This window comes from Acromyrmex echinatior, chromosome 16 (genome assembly GCF_024713525.1).
Source record: "Acromyrmex echinatior isolate Ae372 chromosome 16, ASM2471352v2, whole genome shotgun sequence".
NCBI classification, from domain to species: Eukaryota; Metazoa; Arthropoda; class Insecta; order Hymenoptera; family Formicidae; genus Acromyrmex; species Acromyrmex echinatior.
The window spans coordinates 2,991,328-3,013,416 of NC_141867.1; the positions used below are offsets into that span (position 1 = coordinate 2,991,328).

The 22,089-nt window shown below is 30.9% G+C and overlaps 1 protein-coding gene across 13 annotated transcripts in view; it reads right to left on the reverse strand.

The window, feature by feature from the left end:
- Positions 1–22,089, reverse strand: part of lap (phosphatidylinositol-binding clathrin assembly protein lap) — a 44,426-nt gene that overhangs the window by 13,326 nt on the left and 9,011 nt on the right. For 10 of the 13 annotated variants that reach the window (XM_087414427.1, XM_087414440.1, XM_087414430.1 and 7 more), the window contains 8 exons: positions 4,473–4,615; positions 4,322–4,397; positions 2,987–3,001; positions 2,471–2,573; positions 2,166–2,374; positions 1,956–2,062; positions 1,824–1,865; positions 1,223–1,317 (listed from right to left, as the gene is read on the reverse strand). In XM_087414427.1, coding sequence (XP_087270553.1) covers positions 1,223–1,317; positions 1,824–1,865; positions 1,956–2,062; positions 2,166–2,374; positions 2,471–2,573; positions 2,987–3,001; positions 4,322–4,397; positions 4,473–4,615 — 790 coding nt within the window. The remainder of the gene's footprint in view (positions 1–1,222; positions 1,318–1,823; positions 1,866–1,955; positions 2,063–2,165; positions 2,375–2,470; positions 2,574–2,986; positions 3,002–4,321; positions 4,398–4,472; positions 4,616–22,089) is intronic. The other 3 variants (XM_087414431.1, XM_087414432.1, XM_087414429.1) reach the window with 2 other exon arrangements.

The window sequence follows — 22,089 nt, forward strand, 5'->3', positions numbered from 1 at the left end:
CCTTTCTCTTTTTCGCACGCACGCATACACACTCCTTTTCTCTCTTCTTTCTCACACTCTTTCGTTCTTCTTTTACATTTTTTTTTACTAAATTTCCTAATATACATATATGCATTTACAGGTGTTCTAAATTTTGTAGTGAAACATGGCATCAAGCTTGTGTATACTCAAACAAATTGTATTACATAGTACACATTAATTTAGAGACTGTTCATTTTTCAATAGCATACTAAGTAAGTATGGTGAATTTACTACGATAATAAGCGATTTGTACAGATAAATATATGTGCATTGAAATGTTATTATTATTTTAACACTGATTGTGTACTTCGATGACTTAAATATTTATTACAATAATGCCACTTCATATCCAACAAATTTTACTATATAATTTTAATATTATACCACATCAATTAACATTATTCATTATTAAATTTTAGGCAATAAAATTAAATCATCAATATTATTAATTTCAATTGACGATTTATTATAGCATGCTCGATATTCACTAAAATCAATAGACTATAGAGAAACACGTCAATTATCTAAATACTTTATCGTAAATTCATGCAATATACAAGAGCGATAGAGATTAGATAGCACAATAATTATATTTACAGAGTTTCAGTGAAAAACACACACATATACATAAAAATTGAATACCAAATTTAGGAGCATAGCATGGATACCTAAAATAGGTCAGGATACAAACGTAAATTGAATATTCTATAACTAAATATTAAATATCAGAAAAAATTATAACCTTCCAGGGGATACCATCTCGACAAATTTTACAAGTTGGATAACTATTCAAATAGAGAATATATCCAAAAACTATCTTTCAAAACCTTTTGTAACATTTGTTTAAGAAAAATAAAAGTGACGGATTTATGAATATAAAATGATCAATGATCAACTTATCGTATTCGAAATAAAGGAACGTAATCCTGTGTCATAATTGTTACATGTGCATGTGCGATAAACGTAATATTTAAATACTCATAGCTTAAGAAGCTTGTAAAGATGTGTAGAAGAACGTGTCTTTGATTATCGGAAATATGAAAGAACAATGAGAAAACGATGGACTTTCGGGAAGTATATAGAGAGGGAGATCAAGTATATCGATTTCAATAGCATTCAACATAGGAAATTTTAAATTATCCCTACATCGATTGTTATATGAGACTTAAATGAGTCGAATAAATGGAAAAAGTTGGCATACCTTGCTGACTGCGTTGGCGTGTTCGCGGCGGAGCCCTTCTTTCCTTCCAAGGAAGCGAGATGTTGTTCTAAGGCATCCAATAAACTACTTGGTGCCTAAAAAAATCATTTGTCCATTATTTATAGAATGTTATTAAAGTTTTTCAGTTAAGTGCAAAGTAAAATTTAGCTGTGCATATTTAGTCTAAAAGAAATTTCTCTTCGCTAAAATACATGCATTTATTTAGGAGAATTTGTCACCTTCATTATACTATTTTTTTTTAATGCGCGCGTATTAAAAAACATAACTAAAAAAAATTACAGTGTAATTGGCACAAAATCTCCCAAAATAAATATCGCCCAATTATCTATACTGCTCTATACTATGCCATACTAACTCTCTACCTCATTAAAATAATATAATCAGAGATGTTATTACCTGTCAGTAATGTAAGAGGAAGAAACAAATGAAAATATTATCATATTTTATCGGTTAAATATTAGTTTTTTTCGCTCACTCATTGTTAATAATTCCTCAAACCGGTAATTAAAGACAATTGAACAAACTTTTATTCTAAATAATATAGCGAGATAGCGAGATAATAAACTTTAAGCACACATACCTTCGTCAGATCTGGTATGTCTCCTTTATCGATACCAACATTCTGTAAAGAAAAGAAACATGTTCAATGACTATCTTTAATCATTGATCTTTACATCATTGATTGCTTTCACATACAGATCGTGTAACTTACTTCCGCAACTTTCAGAAATTCTCCGACCCTATCCATGCGTATAAGGAACTTCTTGTAAAGATCTAAAGCATCCCGACATTGTTTCTTATTCATGTCGAAATATTTCTCTGGAAGGTTACCGTAATCGTCCGATTAATTGACCCATTCTCATGGGTCTTTGAATATGCATTTCTTGTGCGATAAAAAAAAGAGAATATTGAATAGCGTTACCTAACAGATTAATGATGCCATCATTATAACAGGCGAATAACCGGATAAGATCTCGAAAGAGGAGCATGAAGGCCATGTTTATGACGCCATTCGTGAGGTCGTTAGCCGTGCAATCAAATTCCAGCAGTGCGTCAAGTTGCGACTGCAGTACCGGCAAAGTTTTCAGGAGTTTCTCGGCATTCATTGTGCGTAGAGTGCCATCTTCTTTCCTGCAATGTCAATTACGCAACGAAGATTAATTCTCTCGTTAAATACAGCGAGATAAAATTTCAAGAGGTCTAGAAAAAAATGTTCTCAATACGTACCCTCTTTTCACTTTGCAAAAGTCGAACGCTACCGTCCTATAGGAGAGAGCCTTCTCGTTGAGATACTTGGCATAGCGCCTGATGAAGGGCGACATGTCATATCCTGATGAACAGAACAATAATTACTCATTTGTATTCAAAATAAATGCCGTAGACACAACAAAAGCACTAATAGGCATCGCCACAATGCATAAAAGTGAAATTAGAAAGTCGGCAGTGCGCCGGTGCGATTGCATTAATTTCATAAAGTTACACAAGCGTGCAAGCGCCGATTGGAAATTATAATTTAGTCAAACATCTTGTAAGTCTAATCATATATTTATAGTATTTAGTTGTAATTATCAATACACATCAATTGGTACATACATAGATTAACAGTTAGGTTCATAAATATACATTAATTTCTTGTATTCTCGCAAACACATGACCACTTGAACACATATATAGAACTACGAAGCATGGTTAATGAGTACCATTAATACTAAAATGAGAAGGACATTTGTGATTAGAACTCACCCACGCGTATTCCTGCTTCATGCCCAAAGAGATAGAAAGTTAGTCCAGGTTAGTAAATCGTACACATAGATGTCATAGATACATGGAAAAGAGAAAGATTTGCATTTCCCATATGGATAACAGCTACGCAATGCGGAAAAATTAATAGAAACTTTTTAATAGAAACTCTTTTTAAAAGATTTGTAATTGGAACAGAGGAGTACCGTTTCGTATTGTTTAAACAATTTGTAATCATTATTTAAACAATTCAATAATTGCTATCGATTGATGTAACATTCAATTAACATTACGCTTAACGATCTCCAATTAGTGAATAAAATTAGGTCTCCTGTAAACAAGTTCTCGATGTAGAATCGAGGTATTCGCGATCGGCTATTCAAATTACGGCGTGTTGCAATTTTCCGTGCGACGCGTGCATATCAAATTAGCTCGCTCGATTATTGACACTCGAATCTTTTGATGACTGAATGTCGCCTACAATTTTTTTAGGCGGGAGTGCGGAAAGCCGTGCACATCGTGTTGCAATGAGTTTATATCGCAATGATTTTGTTAATATGCAAAATAACGTTATAAATACATTAATCTTGCCAGATTAATCACATTTCCAAATTTGGTTAAAAGATTAGTTTTTTTTTTTTTTAGATATGACACCTTGTTTTCATTACGGAGTTTGAAGAATAATTATCCTTTGTAAAAAAATTAAAATTTTTAATAAAATGTTTATATTTGTTTGTAACTTTATCTTGTTTTAAAATGATAATTATTCTTTTATAAGTTAAATTTACGAGATGCCAACAAATGACGTAACATTATTCACACTGAGAAAAATTTTTGATATTGTCACTATAATTGTATAATAAAATATGGTTGAGAAATTCATTTTTATAGTTATCATTATTGTTATATTAGTTGCGTTCAGTAGAAAAGTTCAATTTAATAATTTTGCAACTATGTGAGATCTTTAATATAAATAGTTCCTTTAATATAAATAGTTAATATAAATAGTGCCTTTAAAATTCTTCCCTAAATATAACCAATTATATTACAGAATCCTACTGCAGTTGCAAAGCTACTTTTTCTGCTGAGCGCACCAACATTAATAATTGTATAGTAATAATAATTATGTTTGTAGTTTTACCATAAGATATAGTAGGCACCAAAAATGACCGTAAATTCTAGTTAAATTATGGTAATTAGGACCATTTTTTCTCTCAGTGTGAATAATCGTAAAGAATAATGCTTGGTATCGTTGGCGTTTGTCAATACTGGAACATATTTTGGTATCCCGAGAAAAACGCGAAGTCTTGCTAATATGATCATTTACAAAATAATCACCTTGTACGCCGCTCTTGTCGAGGAAATTGTTGAGTTGAAACGTGCTATTGCTGGACGCAAGATACTGCGTGAACCTCTGTAAATAGAAAAGTCATTTCAGAAGAATATACGGAACGTCTCGCAGATCAGACCAGCGCCCGAAAGTAATTACCTCGTTGCCATAGCACATCATGTGATGCACGGTGATCAGGGCCTTAAAGACTACCGTCCAGTTTGTATTCTGTGAGCGTTCTATCAGGAGATTAGCGAGCTGCGGTATGGAGACATTCGGTTCATTGGTGCAATGAATTAAATCTGAAACAAAAGAGAAAGAGTTTACTTTTGGTGAATCCAAGTCCATCTTAAAAGTATTATTTCCGGAGATAAGGATGCGATTTCCGTGTGTGTGATTTCAACTTCGAAAGGAAACGACATGCAGATACGGTGCGAAACTTCGCGTCCAGTACAAGCCATAATGAGAGGCACTGACCTCCACCTTATAAGATTACAACGTAATTTACATATGTATGATTCATAGCCATCACTGACGACAACGCTATCGTATTGTGAGAATCTCTCGTAAACGCGTCATTTCCCCTTACCTCGGATTTCAAGTCACGATTATGATAGACATGTACCTCTTCTCTACACTGTTAAATTCATAATGTTTAATACATTCATTATATTCAATTTGAAATTATAAATTTACATTTATAAATACGTTTCTACCAAAAATTGAGTAATTTTTAATAATTTTTTTTAGATTGTCACTGCTCCTATTCAATATGCCATCAAAATTATCATCTTAATTAAAATAATGGAGTTAAACAATTAACTAGTAAAAATGTATTAATCCAAATTTAGTTTGTTATTTTTAGTAAGTACATACATTAATAACATTTACTTTGAAATTAAGCAATTCAACCAAAGAAATTAATTAATTTACATTTTGCTATACATGAAATAACAAAATATAATTTAATTCAAGAGATTGCGTTAGCCTTGTTCCTTTGATATTTAACAATGTATACATGTCCGTTAATACAATATGGAAACATTCGACAATTATATACGTGAAAGTACGAGGTAAAAGCAAATTAATCTTGAATCGCGAATACAACAAAACAGCTGCCTAGCGTAACACATTAAGTGTAATTAAGTCATTAATTAGAATCATCGACTGCCTTTTATCCCGATTCAGTTTGAATTTTGAGCGTAAGGTGAACAAAAAAATATATGGCAAATAAAAGATTCAATGCAGACGGATGCTATGGTGAAATGGTCCAACCGATTCAGTAACTCGAAAATGAAAGAAAGAAAATATGCGGCGGGATAATTTCAATTATTTTAGCAATTTTAATTGTGTTTTATTATTTAATATTTTAGTTTAAAAATAGATATAGCATTTGCTGTGAACGATCTTTTATTTCAAGAATCCGTTAAACTTATGTATGTCGGTAATTAATAAGAAACAATATAAGTAAAAGAATTTCAGATTAATGAAAAAAATATTAGCATTTATTTTTAATGAATATATAACAATACAATTTTATATAATAATTGAAATAAAAATTTTCTAATTTACATAACTTATTTTTTAATAAACTTCCTGTTGGAATAATTTTTAATTCAGATTCTAAATCGCTGTCAAACTTCTCACTTTCACAAATATAATACAGAAAAATGGGTGATTTTTGAATAATTTTTTCATTTCATCAAAAAATACATCCTTAATTCATGATCGCAGCATTCATGATCGCAAGATATCAACACGATTCCAGGTAAACCTTTTTTTAAAAAAGATGGAATATCTAGCTGCATTTTTTAGTACTCGGATGATTCAGATATTCAAAGATGATTCAAAAGATTCGTATGATTCAGCATAATTCTCGTTGTCATTCTTCATACTTTGCATTTTATCAACATATGCGTAGCAAACCAAGCGATTTAATAATCACAATCCACGATCTTTATTATTAATTACAATTGTAGCTTATTGCCGCAGCAATTAATCTCAAAAATAAATAACACGCTTGATAAGCGTGGAAGAATTACAATAATTAACAAAAGAATTTAATATCTTTTATTCATAATATAATTCCATTAAATTGTCATGTACAGGCGTGACCCAGCATGATAAAGCACGATAACCCATAGAGGACTTAAAAATAAAGAATCAAAGAAAAACACTATATTTTGATCGCACATCTGAATTAGTGTAATGTAAAATTTCCTTTTAATTTATAATTATATTTATAATTGTATACAACATGTAAAATGAGATGATCTATCTTATTAATTATACAATTATTCTACTCTAAAATACGGATTGTATTTACGACATATAAAATGAGATATTCTGTCTTATTATAATAATATAAGTTTAATACAATGATTACAATGAATCAATCTGCCTTATTAATTATATAATTCTATCCTAAAATATGTATTGTCTAAGAACAGGTAAAAATTCGATATTTGAAGCTTTCTTCATCTTATCTGTGCCTAAAAATAGGAATATCCGATGCTATCGATCACCGGGGCACGATGGTGACTCTGACCTGCATGTATCGCCGAAACTTAACCTGGCATGATAATGAAGCTAACATGACGATGAAGTCAATCGCCACACGACGACGACGACGACGAAGTGAACGACGGCAATCTATGCGACATCCATCAATCGCGATTGATTAACGAAAGTAGCGATCTACATCAGAAGGACGGCGATACCACATAACAAAGTTAACAATCGCGTTATCATGCGGTTCCAAACGTGACAATATTCGTGTCACGTTATTGACACGGTGGTCCATATTATTCGTCGGTTATGAACTTGATATACAGTTGCTATGGGTGTACATTAAGATGCAAAACATCGTTTTCTTTCAAATATCGCTTGATCAAGCAGAAATTTTCAGATAAATTAGAGGCATTTTTTCTAAAAAAAAAATTTACTTCAAATTGGGCAAGAACCGACAATACGGTAAAAATGATCCTGCATGTAATATTCTGCATAAAATATCAATAAAACATGATAATAAATGTACAAGCTTATCCATAAAAAAATCTATATGTATTTAATATACAGTGGCTTCCAAAAATTTCCTGCCAACGGATAATTTTATAGCCATTTTTGTCGATCTATTTTTCAATTTATACACGGAAAGAATGCGAAACTATCTGAAAATTTAATTAGATACAGATCTGAAAATAATTTTGTTAGACCATAAAATAATTATGTAGGAATCTCAAGCATGAACAATGCTGCAAAGTTTTAACATTCTAGCAACAATTTGAACGTCCCGCATAATTATTTTGATAGCTCAATAAAATTATTTTCAGATCTATATCTTGCTAAATTTTAGATACTTCAACAAAATCTATCAGTATAAGTTAATAAAATTCTTGTTATAATCAATTTAAAAATGTAATATTTTAAATTGATTATAACAAGAATTTTATTAACTTATACTGATAGAATACTATTAAATATTAGAATGTATGTGTAATAGTGAATTGGAACAAAAATTTATAATATTACTTCATTTGTAATGTGTATGCATATGTTCTTTTAAAAAAATTGCCAATTATATCATTCGATAGAGTAACGTTTCAGCTTTAAGAATCCGTTTTTTGAATTGTGATGCAATGATTTTTAACAAAGTTGCGAGCAATCAAAATCAAAATGCTCCTATTTAACCCGCGATAACAACAAATCTTAGAAATATTAAAAAAAAAACGATTAAAAAAAAATTTGTAGGAAAAACTTTAAATTTCCCATTTTGTCTAGCTTTAATTTCCTATATGTTAAAATTATCAAACTCATAAAAACTCAAGAGGCATAGTGACTTCTTGAAAGTAGAGATTTTATTAAGCTTTAAAACTCTCTTTTTTAATTTAAATTTCATTAATTTTTAATCATGTTATAATTGTTTGAATTTTGAAGTTCGAAGTAGTGCTCCAAACTCATTATATTCAATACTTGTATATTAAATCTATAATCTGTAAAAATTCTTATCTGATAAGTAATTCTCAATAAAATTACTCATTGACAGCTACTATATATTAGCGAATTAATATTTACGTAACATTTTAACATTTACGAATTCTTATCGACCTGCGATAGCCTGTGTTGAAACTATAATCATGTCCGTTCACAATTAAACGATATCGTAACTCATATCGCGCTTGTTCATAATTTGCCAAGCATCTTGTCTATGCACTGGAGAAGCCACGTTTATTTGACCGACGGCGAAAAAAACGAGGAGTTAAGCAATGTTTCGCCGCGGATAGTTTCCCACGCCTTTAATGTATCTCTCGCCCGACCGACCGATGATCCCGCAATATCGAAGTCACGACGAGAGGGCTTGAAATGAAAGTGCAACACGAGAGCGAGCGTACGAAGGGGCACCGAATAAACGCGAATGAAGCAGTGAATCAGCACCAAGTATTGAAGCCCAGCTATTCTACGAACTGCAACATTTCCATATATGATTATCGTGCGCGATAAATCTATTCGACGTTATCGCGAGATGCTTCTCTAATTGATGCGAAAAGCGATCTTGCAAACGTGTATAATTATTTATACGTGATAATTATCCGCCCATTAATTTAAGCTTCCATCCAGAAAAATGAGGAGAAAAATGAGAATTAAAATTTTCGATTATTCTTTCAATAATTCTTCAAATTATTTTATTCCTTTCTACACTTAAATTTACTATGTCAAATTATATCCAATTTGAATTATTTTTAACCATTTCTATGCAGCTCATCACTCCTATTCAATATCGTTCCTATTCAATGTAATCGTTCCTATTTAATTTAAATAAACCAATGGTATTAGGTAAATAATTTAACTGAAGAAAATGTACTAAATTTGACTTAAAATTAGTTTCTTTACTATGCACGTTATAAATACGTATTAATATAAATACGTTGTTTACATTAAAGCTAATTACAGAAAGGAATTGATTTACATTTTGACACATATGAAAATTGAAAATAACAAAATGTTATTTAACTCAAGGGATTGGATCCTTTGATATCTAAAAGTGTAATAGACCACTTAATGTGGAAAATAAAAGTAAAATTAATAAGCGTATAATGAAAAAGGTAAATATAGATACAAAAGATAAATATAGATGAAAAAGTAGGTTCATACAACTTGGAAAGGACCTCGCACAAAACATAGGGAAAATGAGTCCTGGCTAATTTGGCTGAATTTGTAATATGTTGTAGTTTTGATCGTCCTGATCAAAAGTCTCCATAGGCACGAAGTAAAATAATGAATAGTTTTTTTTTGAGTTGTACATCAAATTCTGCTAAAACAGCGATTTTGCAGAGTTTGATGTATGATAAAAAAACTTCATTATTTTAATCAAATTAGAGATTTCCATATGTTTTATGCAGGGTCCTTTAACAGCTCATTTCAACTGTAAACAAAAAACGCAAGTACAAGCAGTAATGAAGATATCTTACAAGACATTATTATGTTAAACGAAAATTACAGTTCGTATCAAACGCAAAAGGTGCATGAGCGATTGCAATGAATAAACGCGATCTCTCTCGAGCAGCATGTTGTTCGACCTTGCGAAGCTTCCCATTCTAATTATAATCTCCCAAACACGGACGGATTTAGCGGCGTCCGCGTTCGCATCGTTGAGTGTCAAAATGCAGACATGTTCATTCAAAGGACACCCGATTCATGAAAAACGAGATGCATACCCCGGTTTTCATGGCTTCGACGTGCGCATAAAATTAAACTTATAATGTCAAATTATATCCTGTTTGAATTAATTTTATTAAGTAGATATTTTATTAACACTAGAACCGCAAGTTTAAATTAACTCAATTGCGATTCAAGATAAATCTAGCTTTTTACGAGGGAAGGCTGTCCATAAAAGTAAAATTACTTATAATTAATTATAATTATTTATGAAGTCACAAAAATCTAAAGCCACGTGCAAGTCCAAATTAATTCGAAAAGAAGAACTGACAAGAATGGCACAGCTGCGTTTCAATGTTTTAGATAAATAATGCATTTGCTTTAGTTAAATTAACATGTTGAGATCACCACTGTTTTCTATAAGTCATCATTATGCTTACTCAATATGTCGTTAATTCAACTAAAACAAATGTATTATTTAACTAAAGCACAATTTAATTCAAAAAATGCTAAATTTGACTCAAATTTAATTTATTATTTATTAAGTGCATACGTTAATACAGATTGTTTACCTTGAAACTAATCACAAAAATGGATTGATTTACATTTTGACATACGTTGGAAATTAAAAATAACAAAATGTTATTTAACTCAAGGATTGGGTTACCATTGCTCCTTTGATACTTAACAGTGTAATATGTATTATACAATAGATGAAGATCAGCGTCGATCATACAAAAAAGCAGTTCTGCCAAACAGGAAGACAATTATCTTTTATACAACGTGTATTAAGCCATAATAACTGATAATAAACAGATGAATATATATAAAAAGAAGATTTTATTGAGATATCTAAACATTTAGCTAAATATAAATCGGAAAATAATTTTATTGTAAATTATCAAAATAATTATGTAAGATGTGCAAATAATGAGCAATGTTGCAAAAAGTGTGTTTTCTGCAAATATTCTAAAAATCAGCTTTGAGCATCCTACATAATTATTCTGATAAATATAATTATTTCCACACATCTGTATCTAACTAAATCTTTAAATATTTTAGTAAAACCTTTCTGTGCATAAATTTAATAATTCTGTGTACAGAATATTAAATATTAATGTTATCAATCCACTGAGATAATAGCTCAAATAATATTAATATCAGCTGAGTTATTATATTTTTTATCTTTATATACCTTGAAAAAATATTATCGTTAATATTATGATAAACAGGGAGGTATTAATGTTAAATATTTGAAATTTACTAGTCGCGAACAAAATATGTTTAACTGACACAACGAATTTGTCCAGAGATATAGCTGATAATACGCAGAGAAAGAGAGAAAAAGAGAGAGCTTTTATATAATAAATCTTCCGATAATACCGTACAATTAGCAATCGCAGGAGGATATTAAATGCGTATATAGTATGCTGGCAAAAACAATCGCTATCTAGGCAAGCTAAAGGGGTGTGTACCAACTGACTGACTGACTGAATACATGTATATCTCCAGACGCGGACGGGGGCGTGTGCGATAACGCGTTTCGGTAACGCGAGCGATTGCTGGAGTTGTTACAAACTACAAAAAGCAGCTGCCAAATGAGAAAACCGCAAAGCCTCCCGATCGAAATTGAGGTACCGATCGTCAGATACGGTGCGGGATATTCCCAGTCACTGCGACCTGAAATTCTGATGGAATATTTTCCACGAAGCCGGAATCTAATTTTGTTCAGGAAAAACATTTCGATGGAGAGAACGTTGCGTATTAGAATATTGAAATATTGTGTTATCAAATATAAATTAAAATGCAATAAATGTATTTGTATAATAACTGGATGTAAAATATCATTAAATATGAGTAACTTTTCAATTATGCATCCAATTAAAATTCTGACGAAATAACGCAATACTGGAACATTAAAGTTACTGTGGAGTTAAATATGTATTGCATCGCCAAGCCAGATCCTCTTTGTGAAAAGACCAGAAAAGATGAAATATATGTAAAATTAATAAATAACTATATAATCCTCGTGAATGTTAAAGATATATAATCAGGTATAAAAATGAATATTATATACATATTAAACAGTTCAATAAGGTCAATATTTAACAATAAAATTTTATAATTTGAATGGAAATTTTCTCATTTTATCGTAATAATTATTTTAATAATTATTTAAAAAGAAACAATTTTACTAAAGTATTTAAAAATTTAGCTAGATGCAAATTTGAAAATTTTATTTGAACTATGAAAAAATTACGTAGGATGCTTGAACTTTTTGCAGCACTGCTCCTCATGTTTGAAATTCCTACGTAATTATTTTGATGGTCTAACAAAATTATTTTCAGATCTGTATCCAATTAACTAAATTTTAGATACTTCAAGCAAAATTCAAGTTTTCGTTCTCTCTGTGCCTACCTGCTTCTTATGTAATTTTTTTATCCAGATTCTAAATCGCCAAACTTTTAATATTAATTTAAAAAACAATATTAAAAAATTTAATTAAAAAAAATTTTTTTATTTTGTTAAAAAATATGTCCTTAAAGATAAGGAACTGAATCGATATGCGTGACGATCTCGAAGCAGAAATAATATTTTTCTCTATAATATTTTTACCTCTGAATACATTTAGGTAGGTGCGGTAAGCTATTCCCCGTGGATGGCTCTCGCTATTTTCCTTTACTGCAGGAGATGACTTTATGTTGAAGTCAACTGTACTAATACGAAGTTAAGAATGTATAGTCGGCCCTTCTCCTCGATTCTCTCGGCGCACGGCCGTAATTCCCGGAGTCGCGACTCGTCCCTGGTATATTCAATTTATCTCTTTCTCTCTCCTTTTCTTTTTCTTTTTTAACTCGTCCGACTTCCTTCTCGTTTCTCGCTCTCGGTATCAACAGTCTCCGGTTCACAAAGGCTTTTCGCGCGTGCATGATTTGCACGCTGGTTACATATAAGTATATGTAAGTTTAATCTGCACGGTACACTTATATTCCGACACGCTCGAATTCTCTCGACATATGATCGCAGAACATTTGTAGATATTCACATCTCACATTGTCCAGCGCGAAACACGGCAGCTAAGTTTCCCTTTTCGTTTCCTCTTTCACGCATTGGAACGCAGCGTTATAATAGTAGACTGAGAGATAAACTGAGAAACACACGAGTGCACTTAGCGCTAAATGCAGGTCTTGGAGCAATGATGATTGAATCTGTCCAGTATATTCTATTCAAAAGACATATTTTATTCTATTTAAAAATTCAATCATAATAATAACGAATTCTATCTGTTATTTCATTTTATTTCATATGTTATTTCATTTTTTATAAGACTTCTTTATTCACTACTACGTACCTACTCAGATTGTAACGTCAAAAAGAAAAAAACGCAATAAAAAATCTTGTAAACTTTATTTAAATAGAAATATTTTTCAGTAAAACAATTACATTCAATAAAATATCTTATCAAATATATCAAAAAACTGTCTTCTTTTGTTTTGAGGAGAAATTAAATCATATTTATTTCTATATGTTATTAATTTGACATTTATCATAACTGCATGATGAACATAGCTTATTTCATTTTTATTACGCATAATTCATTTCCAGATATATTTATTAATTAACGAAACAAAAGAAGAGTTTATATTATACAGTTCTATCGATAGCACAAATATTGTTTTATTGAAACATATTTCCATATTGATACATTTTGCAAGAATTTTTATTACGTTTTCTAGCTTCTGACATTACAATCTGAGACAATACTAGTGAGTTAACAGGAGTCTTCGAGTGATCTCATATTCTTCCCAGTTGTTTCATATATCTCAATTTTATTTGTAACAAGACTCAGTTAATTTTAATTTCTGCAAAAAGATAGCAATAGATAAAACTTCGTACAAAGTTCTGATTGCGATAATTTTTTATATAGAGTTGTGAGTAAAATATGTACCAATTAAGATAAGTAAAGAAATATAGTACTATGATATAACGTATGCAGATCTGAAACGCTTATAAAGGAATTCTTAGAATTCCAAGGCAGAACCTCATTCAGTTTTCACAACGTTTTGTTTCCATCGTTCGCTGTGAAATCTCCGAGTTTGCTATTAATTTGTTCGGTCATTTCCGACAAAAAAAACCGAAGAAATGCAGTTAGTTAAAAAAATTTGTTAAGTGCATGCGTTGTGTCTAACGACAAAATGACGGTGAGGATGGCGTGAATGAAAGCGATTTACTTTATGTAAATGCGGCGACCCACACATTACACACAGAAAAACATTTTACTACAAGAAAAGTCAATGCTCAATTTACTTTTTCTCTTTTAAGTAACTTTTTCTTTGAAATGAATAAGTGGTAATCATTAACAAACAATAATTTCTTGATATAATCTTAAAATATGCTTATTGCAAATTTTAGAAAAACTCACAATTATGTACTCAAAATAAGAATTTATTTTCTTTTAAAAAAGATTATAAAATTTATCGAAGACTTTATATGATATAAGCGAATTGAATTTGTTTTAATTTAATCTCGATTAAAATATTAACTTACTAGAATATATTTTGAATAAATTTAAAATAATAATAATACAATTAGGTCTCTCCAAATAAAAAAACTAAAAGTACACACACACACACACACACACACACACACACACACACACACACACACACACACACACATTTCCCATTGTATTGTCCTTTAATTTTCTTTTTGAATAAATTTGATGCTTTGGATAAATTTGATGCTAATGAATTTCATAATAGAGATTTGCGAATACATATATACTTTTAAAAATTAAAAAAAAACATTATTTGCGTGCGGTAAATATGTATCTTCTGTATAGCACGCGAGGCACGCGCGAATAAATTTCATTTTCGAGTAAGCGGAGCAGACGATAAAATCGATTGCAAATTCGATTTGACGGATGATCATAAATTGCAAAACGGTGATAGAGACTCGTATGCGTTACGCGATGCATCACGGACAATCTTCGCATTCATAGTCAATATATCGGTCAATAATATATTGACGTCTCTCTCTTTTTCTTGTCTTATGAAATAGAAATGACTTCTATACGTGCAAAATTAATTCGATTAATTTCTGAAACTCATTCACTTTGGATTATTACATTTTTATAAAGAATCTCAAAATAAAATAAATAATATAGAATCTCAAATCTTTCATATCACGACCAAATAATAATACACAAAAACCAATAACTTCTCCGAAAAAACAATTTTCAGATCTCAGATTTATTATCGCCACGGAATTTTATCTCGTACAGCAAGAAATTGCTATTAATATTGCGATTTTCTGGATGATTCGTATGTCGAAAAGTTATTTTTATCGACTTAAATGCGCCCAATGATTCATGTTAGAAAGAGAGAAATTTCAGAAATGCGGTCACTGCTCTCGTTATCAAGGAATCCTTTCATATATTGCTGCGTATACGGAGAAAATAATATCTGCCGAATCATCTCGTGTAAAAGGCGCGCTGTTGTTTTTCCGAGCGAAAAATAGAGGCGCTATCGATTGACCTTTAGTGCACATGAGAGGTTCATAGTGTCTATCAATTGATACACGATGTGCAATAGAGGGAGAACATTGACCGTGACAGCTTGACACTACTCGGATCTTCAAGTCAATATCGAACCTTTGTTTGTAAGTTTCAATTATTTCACTTACAAATCAAATAATGTATGTATGTGTGCTGAACGATTAAACTATATGTCGAAGACATTCTTTAATTAGCATAATAATTAAGAGTACAAAAGAATACATATTATAGATGCGGAAAAAATACTGCATATTTGTGTTAAGATGAAAGAATCGGAAGATAATAAGAGACTTGAAATAAAAATGAGACTAAATGTTACACACTGCAGATGATCTCAAAATAAATTTTGTCTTTTGTATATTTTTCTTTGTTTTTTTTTGGCTTTTGCATGTTAATTGTGTTGTATTTTTTTATGCACCTTTTTTAATTTAATTTACTTTTTAATATCCCGTTATTTAGAATTTTAATCCTCAACTGAGAAGTCTCTGAAAATTATAGAAAAATAATCTAGAAAAACAAATAAAATTTTATTCTGCATAATTAATGGTAAAAAATACAAGAAAATACAGGGGCAGATATAGAGTGGAAAGTAATCATTTTTATTTTTCTTATAAAAAATTCTTGAAAAATGTTTTCACATTCAATGTATACGATCCACAATTAAGTTAATCATCATTTTTTTCTCAGTAAAGTAAAAAAGATTATATAATGCATAAATTAAAAAATGAAAGCTAGTGAAAAGCAACTGTTTTTATCTTTTTTCCAAAAATAGTTTCTATATAAAGTTTCTTCACCCTCAATATGTAATGTCCACAATTAAGGATTTATTATCAAATTTCCTTTGTCTGTTCATAAAATGATTATATGATATGTGATGTTACTATAACTGAAACATGAGAAAAAATAGTGGAAAGCAACTATTTTTATACTTTTTTAAAGTAAAAATTCTTAGGAGTTTCTTTACATCCACTTCTATAATGTCCACAATTAAAGGTTGACTATCTCTTTTCTCATCGTAAAATGATTATATGATATGTGATGTTATACAAACTGAAAAATGAGAAAATATAAACAGTGAAAAGCACTATTTTTTCTTTTTTTTTAAGTAAAAATTCCTAAAAAAAATAAAAATCTTCAATATGTAATGTTTAAGAATTGATCATCAAATCTTCTTTCCTCATCCATAAAGCAAAAATGATTACGTGATATACATATTGTGTAATGTTACACAAACAGAAAATGAGAAAAAATAAGCAATAAACAGCCGAGAGTTGATAAAGTATCGATTCATCAAACCAACCAAGATTGGAGGTCCAGTTTCTTGCGGTGACATAGCCCTGATTTTACGTAACATCATGTTAGCTATGAAAGTGTGATAGTATTGACTGATCTTTCTGAAGCGCTGTCACGCTGTCCAACAGAGAGAATGTTGACTATGAGGGATGTGAATGACTTTGAAGATCTGTTTTCACAAATCGTTGAACGCATATCTACATTCACTATGACTATTCGACTATGACAGCGCGATAGTGTCATCGATTGAGCGCATCGAATCAACGCAGCGCAAGAACGGCCTTAAAAGGTGCGAATGACTTTGAAAGATCTCTTTTCGCTTAACTTGAAAGAGTGATGTATTTTTACGTAACGTTTCGTAATAATCATTGCCTTATCAGCCGGACCTTCATGCTGACATCTCACAAGGAATTAAAGAAGAACGTCAACCGAATGACAGAAGAATGAATAGAATGAGCAAGAATGAATAAAAAAAGAAAAGGCTCTTTGAGATCAAATCACGATACTCGAAGTGAATGACTTTAAAGGAATGTAACAGTTGAAGTCATTGCACGACTCTGAGATAAAAAGACATAAGTCAAATAATCTTATTATATAATATATTATAGTATCACATAGTCTTATATATTATAATTATTTGTAAATATTATACATATATATGAAATTGTATGTAGAAATTGTATGTAGAAATACAAAGATTTTTCTAATAGTAATGCAAATTATAGAGTTTCGAAAAATAGTATCTTAAAAAACAGAGAAATTATGAAATCGTCGGGAAAAGAAGGAATTTAATAATTCTTCTGAAAGTAAAAGAGAGATCAACAATCTTGAATTCCTGTTTAAAAAGAATTCATGATCAAGAATTCATCTATAATACATTTATGCATTTTTACGGATGATTCATCATAAAACTATTTGCGAGTGTAACATGTAATAGGACTCAGCACCTGTCCTTAAGAACTGCAGCAAAGTAACATTTATTGTTCCACATTCAAGTCTTCTCCCAGAATAGTTTACTATAGCGTGCAATTATACAGTTTAGCATATGGCTCTTGTCCTTCTTGATCTTCATGCCGTGGAATGACACTAGCTGTTCCCGATTCGAGTCGTTCCATGTAGTCCACGTTCGAGTCGCGGTGAGAGTAAACAACACTTTCGAAACAACGATAGTCATTAGAGACAATGATCATCAGGTCGCGACGCGGCTTAATTACCTTGGCGGATGTGTGCCGCAGGAGAAAATCGTTACGAATTTCCCGGCAGTTATTATAGTACGCTTTATGCTACGTGAGAAATTTTGTGAGGTATGATAACAGTATGATACCATATCAAATCCGCTTATGTAAAAATCGCGTTCCATTACGCGGCTTCGCGTCATGCCACGCTTTTATCAGATCGTATCGTTACGATTGCAATATGTATACGCATGCAGTGGCCATAAATATCGACTCGTGTTGCTTTTATCGTTCCCCGTTTCTTAATACATGCGTACCTAAGAACGAGAAACCGATATATTGAAACAATATTGTATATACATCAATGATTTCGGCGAACTGAATGACGTAATGGGACGATTTGATCATCGCGAGAAATCGTGGACTACGTTCGGTAGAAAAGCTTTGCAACTGTTGTAAGATTCTTTAACCCTTCATCGGCAATTATAAAATCTTTATCATTCATCTGCAATCTGGATTATTGAACTTGAATATACAGATTCTTATATTGTTCCGGACTGCATACAAGTTTGAAAAAATTCTTACACATTTGTGAAAGCTTTGAGTTCTTATTATCTTATTTATTTTGTGATTGTATGAAATTGCATGTGGAAATGTTGAGATTTCTAAAAGTAATTTTGAATCATAGAGTTTCGAGAATTAGGATTTTAGAAAACAGAAAAACACTGCCATCATGAAAAAAGAAGGGATTTAATAATTCTCTTAGAAAGAGATCGACAATACAGATTCACATTTATTTACCAGAATTCATAACAAAAAATCAATTGTACTTTTAAGATACTCTAATTGGAGGATCAGAGTGATTACTCGAAATGGCGATTTTTTATGACGAACTGAGTAAATGTATGAAAGTAAAGTTTTGAGCAATATTTATACAACATATAAAAAATATATACAAGTAAAAAATATATTTTTTATTGACAAATACTTATATAAATAAGATATATATATATATATATATATATATATATATATATATACACACACACACACACACACACATACATACCGTATTTGTTAATAAAAAATATATTTTTTACTTTTTATATGTTGTATGAATATTGTTCAAAACTTTACTTTCGTACGTTTATTTAGCTCATTATAAATAAAAAATTGTCAAAAATTTCGAGCAATCTGACCCTCCAGTCTCTTATAAATAAAGTCCAACATTGTCGACGAAGAATTCATAGATTCATTCTTGCCCTCAATTCCTCATTATATCTCAATGTATAAATCATTCATATATTAAAAATCTTGTAACAGTTGCAAAGCTGCATTTAATTCTAAATTTAATTGAACGCAATCATTCTCTTGCACGTTTACAGGAAACATTACATTGAAATGAAACAGTAACTATTTTTATCTTCGTAACGGAAATCTCGCGTGGCGTAAATAGGCTTATTGCTTATTGAACGATAATTTTCGTACGGAACTACACGACAAATGGATCTTCGTTCCGCAAGATTATTGATCGGCCGGTAGTGGGCTTTATGTGTTCCATCGGTCTGGCGAATCAACGGCACGAGGATCGAGAATGCCCTTTCTTTCGAGTAATCCTCTTTATTAATTCCTCGGATCAATGACGCAGGTCACAGATCCCTCATCTAATTACGCCCTCGCTAATGCACTTCCCTTGCAAAAGTTAAACGAATCCTATAGATACTACGAATTGTTCAATACGATCGCGATATATAAGAAGACAAAGATAAAACTCATGAGATGATTCCCAGCCGTCGTCATTAATAGCGCTATAATTTCCAGACACGATGGATAAAAAAGACGGTCGTGTCATCGGTGATTGTACCTACTATGTAATATATATGTATGCTAGTAAGTATGCTTATGCAACATAAATTGTAAGGCGCAACACAATGCTTTGTACATCGTGTTATCCTTTCATATTTCATCGAGTTAAGATTATCGACATTTCTATGAATTTCTGTGACTTTACATAGTCAAACATATAATCTGCGATTTGCACAAAAATAAAAAGAAAAAAACTTCCTTAAAACTCTGCAAATTATTTCAGCTAGTAATAAGAATTACAAAGAAGCACGTAATTTATATTTTTATAAAACTTGTCATTCATAATTTGATTGCCATATTTAGGTGGCACGTAAAAATCACGTCATTCATGGATGATAATTTATTTATCTGATTAAAAATAATTTTATTAAATGCTTAAGAGCTTAAGAGAATAACATAAATTATTACAAGACATAAAAAAATAATAATACATTAATTTTACATTTTCAATAATATATTAATATATTCTAGTTATAAATTATATAACTAGATAGAAAGAAAAAGAAATTTCTGTCTGCATAAATTATAAATCAAGTATAAATAATATACTAGATTTAATTAAGGAAATTCATTGCCGGAATCAGCTTGACAGTCAAATGTTAATATAAGATCATCATCAAAATCGTATACAGTACTTTGAAATAATGATTGGAAAACTTTCAGGAATAATACACCAAAATCTTAGCGTCTCGTCTTTACATTCTCGAGTCATGATGTGATTTAAATCACAAAGTTTCGCCACTACTTCTCTCAATAATACAACAGATTTAATTCGAACTGATGAAGCTCTGTCCTGGCAAATCACAAGGATAGTAAATATTATTCTATTCACGAATATACACGATTATAACTAAAGATGTTAACAAGGTGATGAATACAAAACAGGGAGTTGATAATTTTGCTTAAAGAATTCTAGAGCATGTTTGTTTAAATTAGGCTTCATAAATTGAAACAAACGCTGACTATTGTTACGTCCATGTGAAGTGTGAGAAAAAAAGTATGATAATCTAAATCTCTCCAAAAACTTTGTTTTATCGTAATGGGAGCACGGAGAGAATATCCGAAAACTTTATTTTGTTGTAACACAGCACGGGAAGAATATCCGGACGACATTTCCATAGCGACGAATCGGAACTATACTTTTTGGCACACCCCGTAAATCTATAAAGCATTCCGTGCAACTACGCGTCAGCGAGATCGATAATTAAATGGAGCTCGAGGTCCGTAGGGTTTCACGACTTATCAGGTCAGAACAAGGCTCCAATGACGCATGTATTTGCGAAATAAACTCACCTATTTTCATCAAGACATTTCGGGATGCAATATGTTAAGGCGTATTGACAGTTTACTCGAAAATAGAATTTGAGAAAAGTACGTAGATGCGAAGGAGATATGACAAATTCCTGAAATATGAGATTGCCAAGAAGAGATATAAAACATAAATACAAAAAAGGATGTATATATATTGCTTTATATCACTAGCCGGAAAAGAGATAAAAATTTTATCGTTTAGAGTAAAAACGTTGAGTAACATACATTTATACAAGGTGAGTCATAAGTTATGTTTTATAATTTCGAGAAAGATGTTCCTGAAGAACAAATGTTCCTATGAAGAACAAATGTTCAATTCGTTATCGAAATAATGGACACAAACAGATTTGATAATAACTGATAATGAGTATCAGTTTAGGCATAGTCAGGCATGGGTGGAAAATAAATAACTTTCTGAGCATCTCTTGTAAACCAAAATATCCTTCACCTGAAACTTTTAAATGAAGTCATATTATTTGATACTATTGTATTTATATCCATTATTTCGATAACAAAGCATCTGCGACTTGATATTCATAGAAACATTTCTTCCTTTTTATCCAAAGGAACATATTACGAAATTTTAAAACATGATTCGCCTATATATGAATTAATAATAAAAACTTTTAATTTTATCTGCTACATTCTTCAAATTCTAAATTCTAAATTTCGACGGTTCGATATTGTACTTTGCTAAGTTATGTTACTTCTAATGTGTATTGTATTACATTTTAATTCTTATTTAAATTGTTGCACTCTCATACACGTGAATCATACAAGTGCCGTTAATCTCGGCAACGGGAAGATTTACTGACGGACCATCGAAGGATTATATCACTTGTAAACATTTATTTAATCATGGACGTATGCAAATTGCAAATCTCTACGTAGAGCTCGCCGTTAGTTCTCTTACCAGATA